We start from the raw sequence: 25,870 nt of genomic DNA, 5'->3' as shown, positions 1-25,870 counted from the left end.
ATTTTAATTCTAAATTGTCAAGTTAGTGTAGTTATATACGTATATGTATATCTACATTTATATTTTTCATCCTTACGAATCTTTTTCGAAATTAGTGTCCTCACAGCAGATTTAAATGTATTAAGATTATCGTCCACGTGGATCTAAGATAAAATTAAATTTATTTGGCATATATTTAACCGCTAATGTTCAAAGTGCTTTTTTCTTTGGGCAGTATATCGGTCTTTGAAACTCCGAAATGGATATAGCTACCCTCAGTCCAAAATAATGAAATTCTATGTACTGGATGAAATTTTTGCATGTCATTTAAGTTTGGAAATCATATTTTAAAGGCGTACGAAAATTGAGTTTTCAATTTTAAGCATCAGTAGCAAGTCATTATAATTATTGACTTTTTCGTGGTTTTGATTATAACTTTCTCTCTAGTAATCTTGGGAACTGTATGTTTCCATAGCAACAAAAAATGACACGCTTACACAAGTGACGAGATATAAAACGTGATCGCATTAACTCGTCTATATAAATTATTGCAAATTACATACTGTCTTTATTTGTTGGCATGCGGCTTAATACAAAAGTATGAAACAAAGAAAGTGAAAAAACACTCGCTAGTATCCGACATTTGCAGTCAGGTATTTATTCTCATACTTATTTTCATACCGGTTTGAAAAAGTTGTGCCTTTCATATTGTGTTGGGAAAAGGAATTATTTTCATTTGAAAAATATTAAACTAATTAATGTTTATCGGACTTCTTCAAATTGAAAGATTTGCGTATAAATAGCTGAAGATCTGTTAATAATAGTCATTCCCAGTCTGTTCATTTTCTGATTTGAAATCCTGTTATTACTAAAATAATCGGAAAAAACTTTTTATGTCAAGACCAATACTTTGATAAAAAATTTTTTGCAGAAGAAAGTAATAAAACAATCGATGTTTAAAAACATCAGCACTTTTGTTTTCATGAATTCAGTTGTTTATGTCCTAAATAGAGAAGTTAATATCAAAAGTTCTGTGCTAGTGCTATACATAAGTCATTAGTGCATAAAATAGTTTTTTCGTTATATTCGTTTGCTAAACACGTCACAACATCGACATTTATGTGCAGATGCATTAGAATTAACAGTTAATAAGGGATCTAATCTTCTTATCCTTCATCTTTAACTCATTCAGCGCACGAAACAGATCTAATTTCTTTAAAAAACGAAGTATTCTTATTTAAAATAACGTTCAATTAAGCAAATGCTGTTCCTTTATTTCACTTGGGTTAAAGCAGCTGTGACATTGTAGACCATTTAATTTTCGCAGAACGCAAATTTTTCGAATTTAAATTGTTAATGAACTCGACTTAACGCTTTGAGAAGTTGACTTTGATACAAACGACACACTACAAATGAAAAGGCTGTGACCGCGCCTGTGAACATCTGCCACAATCTCTTGTATTGTTTTTCGATAAAAAATACGCCGAACTCCATGTGGTTTATGCACGCGTCATACAATGACCTAGAACCCAATCTACTAGATATCTGACTCCGCCGAAATTGTATAGTAATCATTGAGTTCTATAATAACTGGAGCGGCTATCTCAAGCGCGGCCTTAGATATGTGATGATGCCAAAAAAATGGCGGATTTCGTCCGCTGCCGCTGAGATTTACCGAAATCGACCGCTTTTCCGAAAATTTCATAATTTCCCACTCCCTCCTGAGGAAAGAATGAAGAAAATGTATGTGTGTATTTGGGATTCGGCAAGCAATTTTTTGATGAAAATCACGATAAAAACCTACAATTCGTAACAGCGAGTCAACCTAGCTTTCCAGTTATCGGCTGCTACGAGGATGTATTTATAACTATCGATGAAAGAGCTATATGTCGGCTACACATCTATGAATGCAGATATGCGTCGTTTTCTTACCAGCGTCAAACTTGTTTGATCGATTAAACTCTTTAGTCTATACAAAAAAGTATATCATAGCTCATCTCCACAATGGTTCACGGGAGAGAATTTAGCTTATTTGTTATCATTGCTATTTTGCTTCGTTTCGTGGAAAGGCAATGGCTTTTTTTTTGCCACAATTGTAGGATTTTTATATGTTTCTTTAAAAAAGTAAATATTAAATCTCTGGATATTTACGGATTTTCTGTAATTGAGTTTCATATTAAATTTCAAAAAGACTCAAGTCTGCATAGGTTTGGTAATATTGTATAGAAATTACTTTAAGTAACCTTTTTGTGATGTTCTTAAGTGCAACTGCATCAAATACTTGTAAAGTTGTAGCACATTTTGATTTTGTTATATTGATATATAAATTGGGCAAAATGCAAATAATCATCAAAACACTTATGCTTCCAATGGTGTTTATAATTTATTTTTAGTTTTAATACTTCTACCCTTCTTTTTCACTTTTTTTGTTTTTCCTATATTTTCAATATAAGTGCACAATTTGAATGATTAACACAGTTTTCACTTCAATAATAAATTTCATAAGCAGTTGGTAGTGCATTTTGTTCTCTGAGTATCCACATTTGGTGTTTTCTTCATACATGAATGATGAAATGCATATGGATATGTCATAGCAAGGCAATAAAAGGCAAGGCTTAAAAGCTTTCTAGAAATTATAAAGTTATTGGATTATATTACCTCTATATCATCAATCTTATGAAAAGAAATAAGAAGCAAAATTTTTGTAGAAAAGCTTTGAAAAGTGAAAAACATTTATTTAAAAAAGCAGCAATGATGCATATGATAAATCTCCATTCTGTACTCTAATAGGTAAATAAGCTCAAACTGTTTCTTAAAGAAATATAAGAAATATATAAGAAATATACAGTACAGTAATTTTAAAGGTTTCATCACTGAATCTTTAATGCTTCAGTATAGTGCATTAGATATTAGTAACATTTAAACAACACTCAACTAAAATATTTTGATAAAGATATGACATGATTTAAACATTAAGTTATATAAAACCCAATGGCTTATACAGTTTGATGCTTCACATCTGCATCGAGTCATCATCAATCTCAGTACAAATGTTTACATAGACACAAACTTTATGGCCTTTCCATTTTATATGTTGTGAATTGACATTTAATTAAGCATCAAAACACACACAACCTTCTTGCCATCTTTTTTTGGTTCATGAACTTTAACTTCAAAGCATTCAAGGCATCATTAGTGAATCCATTGTCTCCATCCATAGAATTTCACAATGATCAAATTAAATAACTCTGGATAAGGAAGACAATAAATCAATTATCTTTACAGCATTATCATTTTTTTAAGACTCTGCCTGGTCAATAACATCTTCCAGTCATCTTTGCTTCTTGGTCTTCCCTGCATGTTGTCAGCAAAAAGAACATAACAAGCTCTGCTCCAAATCATGGGTACTGTTGGGGCTGATCATTTCTTTTGATACTTTCACAGAGCAAAATGTGTGCAGGGTCTTTTTGCTTTAGGGTAACTATTTTGCAAATAGATAGGTAAATTTACGATTTCATGCATTAACAAATGACAGAAAAGTATGCAGAATTTTATAGACAAAACAGGAAAACATCAGTATGTTTGGCGTTCAAGTGAATCTTAAAAAATACGATCTTTAATATGTATTTTATGGCTTTTCAAGTGCATGTATAATTGCTTTTCAATCGTTGACGGACTAACAAAACAAACAACTACCTCACCTGTGAGAAGCGATATGTTCCTTTTTGTGGAAACTACGACATGCAACAATTGAACGATTGAAGTGTTGGCATTATAAAAGAAATGCCAAAAAAGAATCGTCACAGAATATGGAACTAACGATATCCATATTCTGTGATATCGTGTTTGTTTGTGAAAAATTCTTTATAATTTACTATAGACACCAGGGGGAGGTCGAGAATATTATTTTTCTGCAAAGCGATCATTTCAGCGGAAATACGTCCGTTGGCCGCCATTTTTTAGCATCCTCGCCCCAGTAAACTTAGCCGCTCCAGTTATTATAGAACTCAATGATAGTAATGATTGAGGTTAGCCGCCATCTTGAATGGTGGCAAAACTAATTAGAAAATTAAACGAGACTTACCTGAAGTCGAAGTTTGATTGAAATTCTATGAGTTACTGTTCAGGAACTAGGAAGTCATTTGAGATAGAGCGCGCGATATCAAGATCAGTTTTTAAAAAATTTGCGAATGTCCACGTACGTATTGGGAGGCAAGTAGTATTTAACATCATTTGAAAAGAAATAAGTTAGTAGTTGGTGGGTGACTTCCTAGTTCCGGAACAGTAACTCATAGAATTTCAATCAAACTTCGACTTCAGGTAAGTCTCGTTTAATTTTCTAATTCTATTTCGTCACTGTTCTACGTCACTAGGAAGTCATGTGAGATTTTAAAGCAATGTGAACATGAGCAATAACTAATAACAAAATAATTTACTTGAAATTTCACATTTCATGTCTCACAAATGGCAGAAAGTAGATCATTGCCAAAGTTCTTTGCCTCAATTGGTTTTTTATAAAATGTTTGAAAGTTTGTTCATTACGCCATGTAGCCGCATTCATAATAGTGTCCATAGAAATGTTCAATGCGTTTGCCACAGAAGTTGATGCAGTTCCAGTACTGTGTGCACTGTAAACCTCAGTATTTATACCAGCATCCTTTAACACATATTTTAACCATCGGGAAATTGTCGCTGAAGTGACCAAATAATAAGGTTTTTGATAGCTCAATAGGAGTTGTCTCGCACCATTTCGTATGGGTGCAGTGGCATTTAGATAATGGGACAAGTAATTGAATACACATAACCCAGGCTCTGGTGGATAAGCTCGAAATTCTAAAGGAGCAGCATGCTTACCAGGTTTAGATGTTTTGAGCAATTGGTGCACATGAAAAACTATTCGATCTTCTTTCCTCTCCATATGAGAAATATCCAATGCATGAAGTGTTTGGCATCGCTGACCAGATAATAAAGCTAAAAGCATTACTGTTTTAGTGTTAATGATTTCAAATTGAGAATTTTGGTGGGTGGAGATTTCGAAGATGTTTCAATACCACTGAAACGTCCCAGGTCATGGCATATCAAGGAAGAGCTGGTCTTGCAACAAATACGCCTTTAACAAACCTAGCAAGGAATGGATGTGTACCAAACGAGATGCCACTTGGTAGCACTAGGATAGTGGATAAGGCGCTCCTTGCAGTATTAATACCGCTGTGGGATAAACCTTCCTGGTATAATTTTGTAAGAAAATTAATGCCTTCTTCTACAGAGGACGCGACAGGATTGATATTGTTTGCGTTGCAATATTGTTGCCAACAGTTAAGTATGTAGAATATTGGTACCGGTGCGCCAAGACTGCTGGATGATTTGAGAAGCCTCTGGTGAAATGCCTCTATCAGAGAGGAGTTCCCCGATAAATGGCAAAGTAGTAGCTCCAATTTTGTATTGAGAGGGTGGATTTGATCCGGATGAGCTGGAAGAGTTAAGGTCATTCTTCCTCTAGGTAAAAAAACAGGATGTGCTATTAGCATCTGCATTAAATCTGGCCACACCAACTTTGTGTTGGCCAGTGAGGGACTAAGACTAGTCCTGTGCTTTTATCTCGTACTATTTGTTGTAACACTTGCGAAATTATGCTAAAAGGCGGGAACGCATAAAATGTATAATTGGCCCACGATAACGTAAAGCCGTTGACAGCTATAGAATACGGGTCAGGTTGGTATGAAACATAGGGTTTCACTTGATTATTCAACCTTGACGCAAACAAATCAATGTTCGGAGTTACGTTTAGTTTTTGAATGGCACAAGCAAACAGAGTCTTTTCAACTGCCATTCTGTTTCTCTGCGTGATATTCGAGATTCTTGATCCGCAGTGACATTTTGTAATCATGGAATGTGCACTGCTGTCAACCAAATATCATACGAAATGCAGCAGGTCCAGACATTGCATGTCAACTTGTGAATAGACCTTGAGTGGCATGTGCCCATTTGATTAATGCAAGCTACAGCAGTAGTATTATCAATTAATACTTTAATATGTTGACCTTTTAGTTCTGAAGAAAACGACTCAAGGGCAAACAATACTGCAAGAATTTCCCAATAATTTATATGATTGGAAGCCTCCAAGGGCGTCTAGCTTCCCCCAGCACATACACCATTTAGGAGCAGCCCACCTTGTCAACGACGCAAAAGTAGTTAGGCATATCCTAGGTTCATTGTGAGTAATTTGCCTGTATGTCGTGAATATTAATGACTGCCACCATCGTAAATCATGTATGGCCGCTGAAGACAGGGTCATTGTCTTGTCAAAATTACGCCGGTTTAACTTAAGGGCATCGCTTTTATCCATTTCCAGCCAGCGATAATGCAACTGACCGTACATTACGCCCGAGAGACTCGAAGTGAGAGTGCCCAAAACCCGAGAAACATCCCTCATTTTGGGGTGAGAAGCTTATAGCAGCTCATGACACATGCGTTTATCTTCTCAGCTCGTTCTGTCGTAACAGATATTCGCATAAGAATTTATTTGAGTCGGAAACCCAAAAAAGTAATTACTTGTGAGGGAACTAAAACTGACTTATCCGGATGTACGTAAAACCCTACTTTACTAAATAAGAAGATGGTATCTTGAATATTCCGAACACATGAAGCATATGTGTCAGCCAAGTATCACCAAGTATCAGCCAAGTATCATCAATAAATCCAACCGAAATATGTCCTTTTTGACGTAAATTTAAAAAAACAGTTTTGAGGAGTTTTGTAAATTTTCTTGGGTAGATGGCTAGGCCGTTAGGAAAACAGACAAAATTATATAGTTGCCCTCTCCACCAAAATTTGAAGAGTTTTTGATATGCTGGGTGAATAGGTACGGAATAGTAAGCATCTTTGAGATTGATGTATGCCATGAAACAATTTGGTTTCATAAGCCTAATAGCTGACCAAACACACTCCCTTTTAAAATGGTGATATCTGACATGCCTGTTTAAGGATTATGGATTAAGAATCATGCGAAAAGAACCGTCTTTTTTGGGGCAAGTGAAAATTGGAGATACAAACTCCCCTGATTCAGGGTGAGAAATCTGCAAAACGTCTTTTTTGCGTAATTTGCTAATTTCTAAATCAATATTGTTCATTTCAAGCTCGGGTAGCTGTTTTGCTTGGGTAAGGCTCTTTATATCGGAATTGTGTGAAATTTTTTTCCTTATCAGAGGTGAGTGTTTCCCATGCACTTAAAAAAATTGATATGCTGCCAGCCTGATAGTTCTCCAAGCTTTTATTTAAATACGCTATTAGCGTGGGTACAAAAGAAGAATACTGATTTACCTGTAAAGTCTTAAAATTTCTTAAAAATTCAAATTTGATTTTAGTATTTTATTGAAATGTATTTACAACAGAAATACCAGCAGCTAGGGCCAGAATATGACACTGTATCTACTTCATTTACCAGACACAATCTCAAGTTCATAACGGTTTTGGGTAAAACAAACATGATAGAGAGCTTGAAACTAGTGTCAAATCCTAAATCTGGGAGAAAAGCTCTTAAATTTAGATCTCACGATATAGCATTTGGGTTGAATAAAATTTTTAATATTTACAATGAAAATGATTAAAATGAGTTTTAATGGTGATGCACCAGCACTTATGAAAACCAATTTTGAAAAATGAACAAATGTGGCAATGTCATTTCATTGACAGATAAGGAAACCACATGGGATGAAAAAATAAAAATTTGAGCCTCATCATCCCTAATTTCAGAACGATTAACAGTATTAAGTTTACATTAGGTGGAGTATATATACTTCACATACCTCTCTCCCGAACACACTGTTGTTATATTTCGCTGTACTTGAGAGTTGAGACCTTTTCTCTCTCCATAACAGCCAAGTCTTGAAATTCTTCGTCAATATTTGTACATTTACAACTTTACCAGGAACCAAATAAGACTTAAACTATATTGTGTCAAGTTTTGAGGCAATGAAGTGTCTTTTATTTTAGACATTTTGTACTCGTGCTTTCTGCCATATTTGCTTTTAGTGTCGTTCGCTTTTCTCGTTCACTCTGTTCAATAAATTTCGCTGTTTGAATTTATTCCCCTTCTACCATGATGGCAGTAATACTTTGTAAACTCCTAATCGTAAACTGAACACATTCAAAGCTGCTTAAAAAGGAGAACTTCCAAGTGAGTGTGCCTTTAAGATCGACGCCTAAGGACAAAATGCTAATTAATGATTATGAAATAACGCGCGAATTTCGAAGATGTCAGATTAGTCACGTGAGGCCGTGAGATTACATGAAGGGGGTATTTTGGTATTAATTTTCACGAAGCGTTTTTCTCTTTGCTCCAATGAAATGTAAAATACAGTCAAACCTGTATTAAGCGGTCCTGCATTAAGTTGACACCCTGTGTCAAACGGACACTTTAGGCCGAAGACCATTGTGCTCAAAAACATAACTTTCCCTGCACACCTCTCCAAACTAAAAGCTTCTTTCATAGTGTTAAAGAGAATAATGAAGTAATCAATGGTGCCCAAACCATTAACACACCAGTGTGGATACCACTAACCACAATTATGAAAATGGATGAAATGCTTTTCTTGATAGCATATAAAACATCCCAAAATAAAAATGCTGGACGGCGTCTCATTCCCCATACTTCGCCAGTTGATACCACAACCCACCTTTCGAGGGAAATTTTAGTATTCATATTGTACTGGGCCACAAATTCTTTCATTCAATGAAAAAGCATCATTTATATTACCTTACATGAAGTAAATTTTCGATGAAATCTTAAAATCTTTCATCAATTCACTTTGTCAAAAGCACGCTATACAAAATGATGTTTGCGATAATGCACAATAATTGTTTTCGTGTCCAGAATTTAATAACTTTTTTCAGCCCCGTATATTTTGGTTTAGTTCGGGCTGCACTCTCAGCAATATTTACCACTTTAGGTAGTATATTGTAGAATAGCTCTCCCAGCATACAAATAAAATTTTTTTACAGAGTTTTAAGCGAATTATAGAGTGCAGCATTTACAAAATCTAAGCTATAAAATGATATCTGACAAAACTGTTTACTGTTTCTTTCAATCTTTTCCACGTAAAATTTACCAAAAGAATAAAAAAATGTGTATCAATATAAATATAACACACATAATAATGATCATAAACTTAAAATTTGTATTGTCATTTTATTAAATATTACTGCGTCAAGATTTTCTTTAATGTTTGTCGACATATTCATTTCACTACACACATATTCAAAGCTTGCTTTTCATCTCCAACAAAATTGCAAAACGAAAGTTTTTCTTTTATTTTACGTATAATTTTACACATTAATGAATGCCAGTTCCAATGTTTAAAAGTACACACGCGCGGTGACGTTAGAGTGTCGTGTCCAAAAGGTGCAGTGATGACATCAAATAATATCTATATGCCATATGTTTTTAAAGATAAACTTTAAGTGGAATTCAAAATGCATTATTTCAAAGTGGGATATTAATTATCATTGTTTGGTTGCATATAGAAGGCATACAGCACGAAAAAATATAGGAAGTGTCGAAAAAAGCTGTAAGTTTTTGGATTGCTGTTGCGGTAGATCAGGTAGAATTAAGTTCGACATGAAAGTAACTTGACATGTTGTTTAAACTTCGTATAACACATGATTAAAGAGGAGCTATAAGCTATCGGACTGTTTTATTTTATTTTTACTCATAAAAGATCAGTTGATTTTTATGCTTTAGCAAATTTTTTGTAGTTGTACCTAAAAAGGGTTTTACCAAATGAATACAAGATAAAACTTGGAAACAGAACAATATTGACCATATTTTTCAATACCTGTCCTTGTCCATGAGAAAACTGTATTGAATGAGTCAATACATTTAGACAGGGCTAGGTATAGTAAAGTAGAGTTGACACATGAACTTTTTCTTTTACGGTTGTTGCTGTGAATTTTTTTTCATAAATTGTTTTAATATCAAATTTAACATGACTTTCTCCTTGATTTTTCGATTTAGATTGTTTCTCTTTCATCGGTCTTGTTATTTTATTGTACGAGCATTTTCTCGACTAAGAAATATTTAATGTAATTTATAAACATATCACAGCTTGTCTACATAACGCATGATTTTTTGTTTGTGAGCATAATCCACCTGAAGTGTGTTTGACAACTCATTATTTTAAATGTTCTTTTTAAAAAATCTAATTCCTTTTCCTCCAATACTTTACGCAATAAAAGCTTTTGTTTTCATTTTGAACTCAATGTTGAGTTGAAATATTTTGGAACTGGCTTAAAACTTAATATTCGCATCAGTAAGCGCCAGATATAATTGATTAACTGTGCATAATTTTAAAGTCGTTCATATTTTAGTATTGCTCCAAAGTACTTTACGTTTATACAGCTGTGCATAGTGTAAACATCCATTTCAAAGTCTTCGAAAATAATGAAAGTATACGTCACACTGTGGCCACTTAAAAATACCCAAAATGTTAAATATAATGGAAAACATATTCAGTTGAAAGACGTCAGAATACAAAGTTTAGTGACTACATCAATTAAGTTTAATTTTGTCATGACGGTTTGAATAGCCATACTGTGTCACATACAACGAGGCTCGTTCAAAGAAAAACATAAATCTAAAGCAGTTGAAAAAGTCGAACTACTGTGTAGTGTAGTTTAGTAGCTTTAATTGCTTTCTTGGACAAGTTAACGAAAAGTTAGACATAGCGCAATGTTTTCTGTCACCTTATAATAATAGCTTCGTCTTCGGTGATGTAGGTAAAACATTAATTGGAGGGGCGGGAGGAGGGGGTATATTCAAATATTCAAATATTCATTTGCACACGATTGAGTTTTCTTGAAAGTGACTCTGCTTTCAAAACACAACTCAATTTTTGAAGCTTTTCAGCTCCATTAATTTCATGACAGTATGATTCACATTACCAAAATGATTGAAGAATTTTGCATAAGCACGTTAATTTTTTTGAAATATGGTGTTTTAATCTGTTAAATGAAACACATTATCATTACATAAGCAAATCCATTGATCAATGAGAAAACAGGATAGTGCACATTGGTTTTTCGAAAAGTCTTGCATACTGTAATTCTTAGATTTGCTATTAGTCTAATATATTTTTATAGGAATTTTCTGTGAATAAAACAGGTTAAGAACATCGATAAAGGCATACAGGAGGAAAATGTTTTTGGTGATCATGTCTGGTAGCGTTGCCAAACAGGGTTGCGTAACTTTTTACCCCTTTGAGAATTATATAATGCATTGTTCTAGAGAATTTCAAAAGTTATATAACTTTTTCCAAAGTAATTTCAAGGAGATAATTATTATTTTTGCATGAATTTTCCCAAAATTGATAAATAAAGATTTTCGCCTAAAAGACTTATCTTAGTGAGACGATTTATTTGTGAATAATTATTTGCTCTCACACTTTAGTGAAACATGTTTTTAATCAGTGGCTTATGGTTAAATTTTTTTTCATTTTTTATTTTTTTCAATGTTGGTGGGTACCATATTTCTAAAGAACCTGAAAGATGACGCTCATGTGTAATAAAGTTGGAGTGTTGATGTTGTATTTTGTGTTTGTTGACAGTCGTGTGAGTACATCCAATATTTCAAGTTGTCTTAAAAAAGGTAAGGGTGAGTAATAATCCAGAATTCTTTGAGGGTTTTTGATCATTTGCCAAAAAACAATGAATGAAATAACATTTCTAAAGAAAATTAATGATGAAGTTAAATCTTAGTCTTTGTTGTAACTTATTGAGGATTTCTTTTTACTATTATGCAGTATAACAGCAGAATATTTTCATCATAAAGATGCTTGATGTCCTTTTGAGTTCCTCCAACTAACATGCACTTTGCAAATACTGAGATTTTCATTTAAGTTAGCTGCTAAAGTGGTTAACTTTAAAAAAATCAAATCACACCAAAACATAATTAAAAAAAACGATTCAGTGGCATCGTCAGGTCTTCAGACAGAAAGGGGGACTATGTAAAGGCTAAACGTGTAAAAGCACGAGCGTTGTTAGGGAGAATACACGTTTAAAATTTCTTATCCTTAAAATGCTATTTTGTAGATAAAGTTTCAAGCAAGTTTTCTGAAAATTTAAAGCCCAACATGAATGATTTCTGTTAAGAAAAAAAAAGTTTTCATAGGGAAAAATTCTACTCTAGGCTAATCTAAATGTGTCGACAAGGTTATTAAAAAGTTTTATCCGCAATACATCTGTTTTTTAGTATTTCCTTTGATATGTTCCCATTTCTTGGAAACAACTGCGTGCTTAGCTGTTTAGAATTTGCATAATTGTACAACCACCCACCCCCACTCCTCAAAAAATTTTGCTTTTAATTGAAAATTCCGAAATTTGTTATAAGAATGACTGCGCAAACACATTCTCCCAGTTTCCTTCACGGCAATAACATACACTGAAGCAATTAATTCAACAGACAATAATTAGCCAAAAAGATCTTAGCATGTATATTATGATGTATGATATGGAAACAGACCTCATGACTTTCGAAGTTTTTACACCACTAATCAATAAGCCCGTGACCCAAGCAATAACCATAAATGTACTATTTCTACACATATCACTACAAATATATTTATCAATTGTTCAAACTGTCCTTATATATATATACTATATCTTTCATTGAAAGTGACTCAGTACTATTTTTGTGAATGTTTTCTCTCAATTTCAATTTACCGTTATCTGCAATGAAACTTTACGAAAATTGCATCTTTGAACAAATAATTTACGCTAAATTTGTGTTTTTTTCTCATGTTTATCAGGTAGACCGATACGAATAATCATACTTCCTGGTGAATGGGTTATGTTTAATTGCAGTGTAAATCACAACGATTTAAATGTTCAAATTCTGAACAGCAAACGAGAAATTTTACATGTTGACAACAGCCAAATAAAAATTTTGAGCAAAAATGTTTTCAATGTTACAAACTTGACAAAATCAGATAAATACACCTGCAACCGTTGCCAAGTGCAATACAATATCATGGTTCTATCAGGTAAGACGACTCAATATGATAAATGATATCCCAAATTACTCTTAGCCCAGTTAATAGTTTTTGCTTTAACAAGAAAATTTTGAAGAAATTTCATTCGACTTCTCAATTTATTTTTTTTTATTTGATCGTTGTTTTTTGAAATTACTCAGGCCTGAAATTGAATCACTGTTTTGTATATTCCAGAAATTCCATCCTATCAAGTACCTTTAATCACGAAAGAACCAGACAAAACCATATATGATTACAAGGAACGTGTTACATTGAATTGCAAGCTTATTGGCCCTTCATATTTAATAGCAATTTATTATAGAATATCATGGAAAAGAAATGGTAAGACAGAAAAGAAATGCAAAAGAGACTGCAAGTTGCCAATTAACATAACACCTGAAAGCGTAGGAAGCTACGAGTGCTCAATTGAAAGAAAACTCGTTCACTACAAATCTTCTCAGAAAGTTACGATAAAACTCAAAGGTAAATTAATTAGTTATTTTATCTAAATTAATTTCCCAGCGTTTGTAATTTTTGGAAATTTAAATCACTGTTCAAATACACTACATGTCACATTATGTATATACCATGCAAATGAAAGCAAATTGGTATATACAAACTGTATGCAATTTCATATTTCTGTCATGTTTGCAACACTGTGTTTCCTCACAAGAAAGCATCTTCAAGAGATGAATCAATCATCTCTTATATCAGGTTGGTCTTTTTGAGGTATGTAATGACGTAGCTAAATTTTACAATTGGTCGTCTTTATTTTACACTTGTGTGGTCTGAATTTGTATTTATTAGTAGGCATTTGAGGGAAAAAACTGATCTCTTACTGAATGTTTTCATTTGAAATAAAAAGGCGTTGTTTTTCTTGAGCGTGCAAGATACAGAAACATGAGTCAGCAGAGTTGGGTGGGATGCACGTAAGAACTCTTCATTTCATCCCGTATAAGGTCAAACATTCTCTTTTAATTTCCGGAAATAATTTAACAACTCTGTTTCAAAATAACACCTGGCCGACTTGGTTGGATATTAGCTGATTCGCCTGATGATGCCTTGTGAGTGAAAGACAGTGCTCATATAATATCATATAATGATAACGACGTTGAAAACAATAGAAAGTGTGTGACATATATATCATATACAACCATTTGCATTGTAATATTTACTAAATTGGGTAGTTATCATTTATATTTTGAAAATATAGAATTCATCAAACCAAATATTTATATTGAAAATGACGCCGACGTGTTTTCCCTTGGTGAAGGAAAGAATTTAACGTTTACCTACAACGTAACGTCTTATCCTGCTGCCGATATCTTTTGGTGGCGTTTAAAAGATCATGAACTCATAACAAGTTGTTTTTCTGCTAATAACCTGTGCAAAAACCACACTGGACCAGAATATATAACAAGAAGCAAGTTTGAAGTTAAATCTGTCACATTTCCTAATTACAATCGATCCTACAAGATAAATGCCACCAATATCAAAGGATATGAGATGAAGACCATTTCAATACAAGTCCTCGGTTAGTCCTTTTAAGAAACTGGTCGAATTACTGTAAACTCCCAGCATTTCTTCAATATAAAATAAAAGAATATAAATACAAATGAGTGTGTAAATGCTACTAAAAACAGTAAGTCTTTGCTAATCCAAAAAGATCAAAGCTTTGCAAATGAAACGGCATTAGCTGTAAAGAAACTTTATAGTGTTAAATGAGAGTTTTAATATACTTAGACTTGCCCTAGATCCAGCAATGATGGGGAAAATTTGTTTTTCCTCGGTGTTTTTTTTTTTGTAGTTGCACCTAAAATTGAAATCAACAAGCAAGTAATACTTTTGAAGAAAGGATTTTCGGTTCTAAACTGTAGGCTAAACAAGATATATAACCAACGACCAGTAACCTTCAAATGGTTCATCTGCAAATTTGATTTCTGTAAAGAACACAATAACGAAGATTGGAAATATATTTCATCCAACTATTCGTTAACAGTACAGAATGAGGGCAGGTATCGCTGTACTGCCAACAATACAGGTGGAACAGATACATCACCCATAATAACAATAATCAAGGAATCCAAACCAACAGGCAGGTCATTCTCATCGATCTTACTTTCTTTTTGAAAATTTTCAGAGTTTTGTCTTCGAACATACCCATGCAGAGCTTTAGTAAGATTGATAATTTGAGGGGGCTCATATACATACATGCATTACTTACCGTAGTAAGTTCCTTTGAAATCCATTGTTTTCTATAGATTATAACTTGAGTATATGAAAACGACTCCCTTAAAATTATCGATCTCACTACAACCCTGAACTTTATATTCACAACTGTTTAATTTTTATGTGTGAAACAATTAAGACATATACGTCGTATCAATGCAAAATCACAAGGCATTAATGAAGACTGGAGTAAAATGAAACAATAAAAACATGGAAAATATCTTTCACTCTGCAGCACAATAAAAAAAGAAATTTTAGTTTCACATAATGTTCATAAACGTTTTCTGGCAATAGCTGTGTGTTATTGGAATGTTTTTGGCATGAGCAAATTGTAAAGTATTGTTTCCGTTTGTAAAAGCTTCATCTTCATAAATGTTTTGTGTCAAGAGCTGTCTGTTATCTGCTGTTGCTAGCATAATCACGTTGTAAAGTATTGTTTCCATTTATAAAGTTAACATTGTCAATGGACAACAATCGACGAAAACCATGATAATAATTGTTATACCTACTGGCCTTCTTTCTTTCGTCATTTTGTTCATCACATCTTATGTATTGTACAAAAGGAAGAAAATTTACGGTGGTTTTTATCTCCTTTCCTATCCTCCTATGCCTGACTACATTGAAAAGATTGATATGAATGGAAATATACAAGAGCAAATACAGAAGCTTCCATTTATACCTGAGTGGGAATTTCCCAGAGAAAGAATAACTTTCAGTAAGTTAGTTATCAATTGCAATCAGTGATGTAGTCTGCCTGCAAGTTTTAAGGTGCTATATAGATTGAAGAGCGCTTTTGGTAAGTTGTTGTTACAATGAGTGAAGGTAAAATATTGCCAAACATGTAGTGACTATAAATAAGCAGGGGGCATACTCTACTGAAGTTTAAATTCTTCTTTTACCATTTCCGTTAACTCGCCCAAAATTTCAATTTTTATTGAAAGGATAAATTTCACATTTACATTTAGTTCTTGTTGGAAATCGTTCACCTTTCTTTTGCTTTGCTTTCCTTGGTTGATTTTATTATTTTATTACAAAGTTGTCATTGACCTTACCATTTGAATGGTTTTGCTTCAGTATTCTGTTTAATAGGCTTAATTGAATTTGAAAAATATGATAGCAACATTGTGGATGTAGACTGCCAGGGTTAATAGAGTTCTGAAAAGGACAGTTGATGTTGATGTTGACTGACATTTCCACAACCTTAGCAGTAGTCATTTTACTCTTGACTCTGAAGATGACTACCGCTGGGTTGTCGAATCGTTAGTTAAGCTCAACATTAACTGTCCTTTTCAGGACTTTACTAACTTGGACGATCTACATCCACAGTGTAACGATACTCCCTAGTCCAAACCATTCACAATATAGTAGTAAAACTGAAATTATGTTTTATGTAGTAAATGAGCTGGGATCTGGTGAATTTGGGGTAGTTTGGCTTGCAGAGGCAGTTGGTATTTCAGCATTTCATCCAAGAGACATCCTGAGAGAGAAAGGAAGTCGAAGAAGGTTTCCTTTCATTAACAGAATGGTCAAAAGAAACAGCTACGTGTACAGCAGAGAAGTTACTAAAGTTGCTGTGAAGAAAACCAAAGGTATTTTGCAATATTGTCTTTCAGGCTTTAAAAATTTTCTAGTTCTTTATTTCTCAATTCTTGCATTCATTTACGCTTTGATAGCATACTTTAAAATAAATGATCATTGATTTGACATTTTATAATTAGTCCCTCCTTTCAATTAATGTTTACTGATTCATGCAAAAACTTGTTTTGTTTTTCTTTAAATGCTTTTGATTTCATTTTGGGTTTTTGATGATTCTAATATATCTAAAAAAGTTAGTTAAAGGGGTTATATCACGAATTTTAGCCCCCCTTTTTTATTAGCTTAATTGAAAATTTGGATTATTTGAAGAACTATGACATGTCGCTGGACTTAAACAGATAAATATAAGTTCCTTAATTTTGCCTCCAAAGTCGGGTACTTTTTGCGAATTTTTTACGACGCCATATTGATACTTGTGACGTAGATAGTTGAACACGTCTGTTTCCGTCAATATAATATTATATTATAGGAGGTGATTTTGTTGTCGTTTTTCTTGTGTTAAAACAAATAATGACAGTATTTTCAATAAAATATTAAAAAACAAGTTGTCCGGAAAGTATGGCTTCAAATCAGTGCTCAGATAATTCGAATTCGATGTCTGAATGCGTATCTGATTCGAGCTCGGAATCCGTGGGTTATGTCGAGCATTTAAACGACTTCGCATATGACGATGAACCGCTCGCAGGAGATGGTGATGAAGTGCATACTCCAGATGATCCCGATGGAATTCTCCTGCGACCTTAGAACAACGAAGTGATGGCGTAATTCCACTCGGTGAATGGTAAGTTGTTGTTTTCTCCTGTTTGTAATATACATAAAGTTACTTTATAAACCACAATGCTCCCACGTTTCAGGTGTAATTGTCAATGCTGTCATACCGATTTGTTAGAAGGCGCATTAGAGTACAGATGCTGTAAGGAAATAGGACCAGCTTTGCAGAAAATGACATTCGATGGCAGCATTGAGAAAATATCATGCATAACACAGCATGCCAAATTTGGGCCTTTAGTTCATGAGGCTGTCCTTGAAAACGTCGGGCCACTATTGAGAGATAGGAATGGACGTGCTTATCGCCGCCAAGCATCACAATCATTAAATATGTAAGATTGTAAATTGTATGAGAAAGAATGTTATCATCAACATTGTTTCATCAACAATAATTAGTCCAACCTTTTTATTTACTTCAGGTACTTGAGAGCTGTGGCATACAGATGGTTGATGCGATGGTTTTGTGGGTCTATGGGATGGGAGAATACTCGACCTTTACCTGCTTGTGTTTACCACTTTATTCGGAAAGCATATCCAAGTGGTAACACAAAGGTTACATACCATCAGAGGGGCGATGATGGAAAGGTCTTTAACTTGTGCACTGTAGAGACTGTTGGCCTTCTTTGCTGAGTTTAGAATGGTCAGGAAATATGCCTAGATGAAAACCAAATAGGAGATACATGGATGCACTATACGGTAAAGAAAATCTTTTCTTCAATGTCAGTCTGGGAAAAAAAAAAAGAAAAATTATATGGAATTAAATCATAGCATAAATGTAAAAATGGAAAATAGCAAGCCACATGAACTTATCTTATAAGGTCTTCACACATGAGTGCACTGCATCCACAAAGGGCATGTTGAGCATTAAACTACAATAAAAAAAAAATTATTCATGAAAATTAATTAGTTGCACAATCGAGTGAGATAGTCATCTTCAATCTGACAAGTATACATACCATTCAATGTTATATTAATACTGTAATCATCAGGAAAGGTGTGTATATCAGTGCCCAGATAGGGAGGCTAGAGGGTACTATCACTTGCCTAAGGTGAACCCTCAGGCTGGTGGTGGGAAGGAGGTGCCTTACTTCTCCATTCCAGACAGGCTCCAAGCAATGTCTGACCACTGCCTCAGCCTTGGATCGTTTGTTGGGAAACTGGCTGCACAAAGGTTCGGGGTGCTTTTCCTCTATATCTTTCCATTATAGTTGAAAGTTCTTGTTTATTAGACATGAAAAGAACATTCTTTACTTGTTCAACATATTCTAGAAATTGATATGTAAAATAATTTGTTACTGATGCTTCAATTCTCATATTCTACTTCTGGGCCTTTTTCTTCAAAGATGCTTTTGTCTTTTTATACCAGCTTAAAGTCTTTTGTAAAGATGTAAGTTTTTTCTTAAGACGATGGCACGATTTACATGGAGACTGGGATTCACAAATATCTTCACCAACTGCATGTAGTTCTTCTTCAAATGGCGAATCGTTTGCTTCCCAGTGCATACTTCAACATGCTCAGCTCCATCACTAGTAGATGGTACTTCCTCATCGAGAGAACATGTTTCCTTCGGCGATGGCTTATGGAGAGTATGTCGAATAATCTACAAAACATATATCGAATTTACATATGACAAAAGAAAATTAACATAAACAAGCGTAAACTTACTTGTCTGCGCTTTCGATCGGTTATTTCGTCCTGTAATGGTTCAGGAATCCCAGCAACGTCAATGGTTGGGATAGCATCTTTCTTCAACCTTCTTTTGAGCTTGACTTGCACCCTCAAATTAAGGTCAAAACAAGAATCTTCAAAATGCGCAGAACACAGACACGAGGTAGAGGAAGCCTCAAAACCCGGTCTATGTTTACGCACAAAATTTACCCATTTTCTATGTCTTTGCGGCTCTGTTTCTTTATTAGAAAACAGATGCATCGACATTCCTTCTGTTTTTGAATCATTGGCGCAACTAATTTGATTAGGTCCGCCAGCAACACAGCGTTTTCCTCCGCGTTTCTTATTAAGATTACTAGTAGAATACGCCATGTTGATATATGTGTTCAACTATCTACGTCACAACTCATTAGCATACCGATCAAAAAGTTCGCAAAAAAAATGCTGAAAATCGTGACTTTGAACGTCCGTAAAATCACTTTCACCAATCCAATTTCAATTATAATTGCAGATTTAAAATCACTGAAATAAGGTCTTTCAATTTAGCTAATAAAAAGGGGCTAAAATTCGTGATATAACCCTTTAAGAATTTCTTCATTCGCTTTCGAATAAAAACATTCTTTTTTAGTATTTATGTATCAACTAAAGTACAGAATTCGAAAAAAGTTTGCGCACACCCAAATCCTGGATGGTACATCATATATTGCTTATATTAAATATACTATCCTATACAATATACTATTTTATATATCGATATTAATATAGATGTTGGGGACCAAAACAATGTCATTGATTTGCAGTCAGAGTTAAAAATATTGATTCATGTTGGCGAAAATGAAAATATTGTGAATATTCTGGGAGCTTGTACAAAAGGTTGGCATTTATGGTGGCAAATGTTCATTTTTAGGGAGCTTTTATTTTTCTTTAAAGTTTAGTGGATGGAAAATTCTGATAAAGTGTCAATTTGATGATGTAAAGTTTTAAAATTTTCATACCATAGAATGTAGAGGTTTAGAGCTTTCCTTGCACCAGGCACTGTTATTTGTTTCTAAAAGTAAATCTTGGTTTGTATAATCATAAAATTTTAGTGTCCTGAATAATAGTTTAAGACATGAACAATATTCTGACATGAATGCTGACATAAAACTTAAAACTTCACAAAACATAAAAATAATGCTTTCTTGAGTGAATTGGAAATACCTATAGTACCAGCTAGTCACATCTAGTCTCATGCTCACTGAAAGAATTGTACAAATAGAAGGTATTACTTCATAAAATATTTAGGCAAATATGATTCACATTATAGCCTTCTATATGCTCAATTAATTACACCAAAGATATTATATTCATTGTATCATTATTTAAAAGTTATCACGAAGTTGTTGGAATTATTAACAGGTAAAACAACAAGTTTATGGATTATAATGGAATTCTGTGAACACGGAAATCTTCGTCAGTTTCTTCGTGACAGTCGAGACAGATACAATAAAGATGAAGAATTCCTGATGAATGATTTATCATTAGATTTTGGACCTAAGAATCTAATTCAGTTGGCCTATCAAATCACAAAAGGAATGGAATTCTTAGTTTCAAGAAAGGTAACAAGAGCTTCTCTCCACCAAATTATGTGTCATATCGTTACACAGCACACAGCAAAAAGCGTTATGAACAATATCATGAAAAAATCCCTTGTTGACACAATTACCCAAAAAAACAATCAACAATAAAATGCAATTTCTGTGCCATTAACTATTTTAAAAAGCATTTAACAGAAAGTATCTTCCTGGCTTTAACTTTTTTGTGTGTTCATTGATCCTCTTTTGGAAATTTTGATAGCAGGATGTTAGGATTTAACGTTTTTAATTTTACAATTTAACATTAACATTCGTATCACCGCGGAGTTTTGTTTAGCCATTGCATATTATGCTAATTAAGTGCAACAATTAAATTGGATTTTTCTCTTTCAGTTTGATTTAATTCAGAATATTGTCACATTAAAGCATTCAAGCCTTCCAATTTAAACAACAGTCCGACTACATGAGCTGTTGTTTTAAGAAACAAGTAACTTCCATTCACTTCCCATTCACATATTTTGTTCCCAGTCAAAAGAACATTGGAGAACAACTTGATATGAGTTATTTTGCTCTAACAACAGATCGTTCATCGAGACCTGGCTGCACGCAATGTACTACTTGGTAAAGATTTCACAGCCAAAGTTGCAGACTTTGGTTTGGCAAGAGATATTTACAAGTATCAAGCTTACAAGAAAAACACACCAGTTAGTGTTTCCTTTAAACATTATGCCTTCAATGGTTACTTTTTGGGACCATTCTTATCGTACATCATAATAGACATATTCTTTCATGGTAGGGATTACTTCCTATAAAATGGATGGCAATCGAGTCAATCAGAGATTCTATTTATACGGAAAAGACAGATATGTAAGTCGGGCCAGATAAAATGCTACTTATTTCTTAGAAACTCATTTGCCATTGCGTTTACTTGGTTTAGATGGTCATTTGGAGTAGTTCTGTGGGAGCTTTTTACTTTGGGTAAGCTGATAAAATTTGATTGAAATCATTATTATAATTATTATATTTTCTTACTTCTTCACTCTTACAATATTCCAAGCTTTGGAATAAAGAAAATAAAACCACAAATCTAGAACGAATAAAATAAAACATTTATATTGCAAGAAAATATTTCTCTTTGATTTGAAGTAATTGACGAAATTGTCCGTTGTGAAGTATTTTGTATTTTGCTCGTTGTGAAACCAAACTTTAAAGATTTGAAGATAATATTGTATATGCTGTTGAAACATGATCAAAATTATTTGCTGCATAGATTTCTTTTTCCGTTTTTAATGCAAAACAAAACAAGAATCCATTTGGACAAAGCAAACTTTCAAATTTGTGCCAACGTTAAACATTTTTTATGCAATTGCATGTGATTGATTTAATTGATATGTTTAAAATGTACTCTTCCTCTTTGCTTCTATTGTGCTGGAGAAAAGAATTCATTTATTGCATGAAAAAGCTATATGCGTGAGTTTTAATAATACAATACCAAGTGTCATGAAACGCTTGCACTCCTTTTTATTTCCTGCAGGTGGGACTCCGTATCCAGGAATACATGTCAGTAACGTGTATCCGGATTTGCTGAGTGGAAAAAGAATGGAACCACCAATTTATTGTCCAGAGAACATGTATGAATATTTTTCTATGTGTCTTTACAGTTTTATTACTATGTGACAGCTGGTATATTGTTGTGTTCCTATATTGCCTAGAAAGTATGAATCATGAAAATCTCTTCTCTCCTTGATCCCTTTTTCTCATTGATCCTCTATTCCCACGAATTCTTAGCGATTCTATTACTTACGTAGTGATTCCATTGTTCTCAGTTATCTCTTTGTTTTCAGTTATCCTGTATTCTCATTAATTCCCAGCTTTATCTTAATTTGTGCTTGCTTGTATATAAATATAAACTTTAATTTAATATTTTATTATATTATCATATTTGCATCATATTTTCTTTCTGTGCCTGAAAATTTTTGTTATATGTGTATGTTATAAAATTCATAATTTCTTTAATGAAAAGCACGCCCAAATTACATTAATTCATATTTACAGAGTTGATTTGATGATGACAAGCTGGAATGAAAATCCACAACTTCGTCCAACATTTGAAGAGATGAAGAGAGTGTTGGAAGAAATTGTTTCCGTAGTTTCGCCGAATGAAGCTTTTGAGGTACATTTGAGGTTTAATAATAAGTTAATAATAAATATTTTATTGAATATATACTCAAAGGTTTATTGTGTAGCGTCCATTTACATGAATATAATACAGGTAAAATATTAGCCCCACATTTATCTTCTTGCTTAATAACATAAATGAACGGCATTTTAACTCAGGGTCTTTAAGACGAGTGATATTTATGGGACATACTAATAATAAAATGAATGGTTTGAGCCTAGGATCGTTAAATGACTACTGCTAAGTTTTTCGAAACGTCAGGAACATCAACACCAACTGTCTTTTTCCAGGACTTTACTAACTTGGATGATTACATTATACAAACATGTAGCATAGTAATAATGTTAAAACTATTCTAATTCATAATCAGTAATGATTTCAATACAAACTATTTATGTAGGGCTTGAATAAATAAATATAGGACACCTCAATTGTCAATCTTCAGTGATCTCTGTGGCTACAATAACATAAAAGAAACTCGTGTTTCTTTTTACTCTAAAATCAGGGGAAGAATCCAAAAGAACCAATTTATTACAGAGAGCAAATTAAAGAAGGAGATTTGATCTTTGTTATTCATTCCCATATTTTGAAGACATAAAGTGAATAGCACAGATAGCATGCAATGCATTGATTGCAAAACTTTATTATTCTTAGAATTGGAAAAATGAAGAAAAAGATCAAGATACGACTATGAAAACTGTAGAGTTTGGGGAAGAAATCAATGGAATAAAAATAGAGACAATTCCAATGATATGACCTTCATATTTGGTAGTGCATTTGTTAAAGTTTGACAACACTACTATTGTATAATTTGCCTTAATTTTGTCATATAGACCTTCATCGTAAAAAATGTCTACTTAGTATAATGAATTCTGTGCATGAAATATCTAAATTTTTTTCAATGATAAAATGCCTATTTCTTGAACGTAAATTTAATTTTTTAGTTATCTTAAATAACATAGCTACTTTGTTGTTTGTGACTTTATCTTCACAGTATGATTTAAATCATTATTTACAGTAAAAATCACCATTTTTTCTTTCTATTTGAGTGAAATAATTCTAATATCAATACGTTTAATTAAAAAAAATTAAGTCATGGACAATACCTTTACTGCTTTTCGTTTTTATTAATGTTTTCATTGACATAGATTTTTTCATCAAGGTTTAGTTTCTAAAATTGAAAAATATGAAATTCTTGTGATTGCATTTGCGTCACCTACTGATGACGTCTAACTAAATATTTTTTGTTCTTATAACTTGGTAATTCTTGTATGAAAAAGCATGCCAGCTATGACAATAGTGTATTAAATTATTCCAAAACTTTTCGTTACTGAATCAGCGATAGAAATAATATGATATGTACCTTGTTGCTCGAAATGAGAACATCAAACCTATCTTTCACCTCCAAAAATGTAGGTCTCAACTCTGGGTTTTCGTTCCAACATTTCATCATCAGATAAGATCTGTGGATTCATGAAATTAAAAGAAAATACATGTCCGCTATAATGACCATTTTCCAATCATCCTATGTTCAGTTTTCATCCACACATAAGTAAAGGTTAGTATTAAAGGGAGGTTCGCTTCTTGAATCAAGAACATGAGCAATTCGCAAATGCTGCTGAAAATGTTATGTTACATTGATATATTCTATACAATCTATTCACACCGGCAGAAGTTTTGTTTCTCTACACTCTGCGTTTGAATAATTTTTCCAGAAATAGTTGTTCTATGATTACTTTTTTATAACCCTAAAGTGCATTAATGAATAGAATTGAACGTTGCCTGGAATTCCTGCTTAAGTAATCCACTCTGACATAAAAAAGACAAACCAAGTAAGCTACACTTTCACATTTTGTTATTTCTTCCAGCATGTTTTGCTACGAAGTAAAATGAACAAGATTTGGTGACTAATAAGCTATATATGCTCTTACATTTCTTCAGGGCAATGAATAGGTGGCTCCATACGTTTACCACTTAGCAAAATTTTGTACACTTCGGAAACAGGTATTCCTGGATATGGAGTCCCTCCTATATAAACATGTTTAAATATCTTGTAATTTCTAAGAGTAATTTAGGTCAGGAGAATTTTGTGTATTTGCGTTCATTATAAAAGACATTTTCTCTTTCCATTCTTAAATAGCTTACCCAACGTAAACAGCTCCCAAAGTACTATCCCAAAGGACCATCTATAGGAAATCATGATCATTACAGCATAGCAAAACAAATAACTAACAATATCGCATCTTACGATGTACAAAACTTACATGTCACTTTTTTGTGTATAAAGATTCTTTTATTGACTCTATTGCCATCCATTTCAAAGGAACTAATCCCTGCGTTTGTTGTATGTATGAATTAATACACTAGTCTTCACATTATACATTAAAGACTTCACATATTGCATTGCATCGGATAGATCTTCAAGTTTATGTAAGATCAGGGACAACTGTTAATTGGGTTGAATAATTTCGCACAGTTCTGAATTGAATCTTGAAATAGGGCACTGCAACTTACGCACAATGTTTTCCACAAAGATCAAACAAAATTCACCTATTTGAGACTATGTAGGCAATTGTAATTGTCATCAAAGTGAATTTAAATTCGTAATTTTTTAATCAAAAGGACGCAACTAACTCTTAAACTGAGCTGCGTTGGGTTAAAAAAAATGAGCACCAATGAAATGGAATGCTTTTTTTTTAAATTTAGCAACTTACTGGTGTGTTCTTTGTATAAGCTTGATGTTTGTAAACATCTCTTGCCAAACCAAAGTCTCCAACCTTGGCTATGTAACCTGCACCAAGTAGAATGTTACGAGCAGCAAGATCTCGGTGAATTATCTGTAAACAAACATATA

At 33.3% G+C, this 25,870-nt stretch overlaps 1 protein-coding gene and 1 long non-coding RNA gene across 4 annotated transcripts; one reads left to right on the top strand and one right to left on the bottom strand.

The window, feature by feature from the left end:
• The first annotated feature begins 552 nt into the window (after positions 1-552).
• Positions 553-24,121, top strand: LOC124445861 (fibroblast growth factor receptor 1-like). Of its 3 annotated transcripts, XM_046996646.1 has the most exons (16): positions 553-632; positions 11,511-11,620; positions 12,780-13,013; positions 13,197-13,484; positions 14,215-14,535; positions 14,809-15,100; positions 15,794-15,945; positions 16,625-16,819; positions 20,029-20,136; positions 20,662-20,861; positions 21,419-21,541; positions 21,634-21,704; positions 21,775-21,815; positions 22,372-22,468; positions 22,893-23,010; positions 23,671-24,121. In XM_046996646.1, exons 2-16 carry the CDS (start codon positions 11,521-11,523, stop codon positions 23,770-23,772), a joined length of 2,442 nt encoding a protein of 813 aa, XP_046852602.1. In that variant the 5' UTR covers positions 553-632; positions 11,511-11,520; the 3' UTR covers positions 23,773-24,121. The 3 variants fall into 3 exon arrangements, with proteins under 3 accessions (XP_046852602.1, XP_046852604.1, XP_046852603.1); XM_046996647.1 differs by lacking the exon at positions 553-632 and having other exon boundaries at positions 10,967-11,620; XM_046996648.1 differs by lacking the exons at positions 22,372-22,468; positions 23,671-24,121.
• LOC124445877 lies at positions 23,048-25,202 on the bottom strand. The gene is made up of 5 exons (XR_006948282.1): positions 25,162-25,202; positions 24,948-25,044; positions 24,380-24,479; positions 24,123-24,187; positions 23,048-23,473 (listed from the first exon to the last, which is right to left on the bottom strand). It is a non-coding gene; the product is annotated as an uncharacterized LOC124445877 (long non-coding RNA).
• Positions 25,203-25,870: the final 668 nt, after the last annotated feature.

The sequence above is a fragment of the Xenia sp. Carnegie-2017 genome, unplaced genomic scaffold (genome assembly GCF_021976095.1).
Source record: "Xenia sp. Carnegie-2017 unplaced genomic scaffold, XeniaSp_v1 HiC_scaffold_22, whole genome shotgun sequence".
Taxonomy (NCBI): domain Eukaryota; kingdom Metazoa; phylum Cnidaria; class Anthozoa; order Malacalcyonacea; family Xeniidae; genus Xenia; species Xenia sp. Carnegie-2017.
This window is presented reverse-complemented; position numbering and strand designations above follow the sequence as displayed.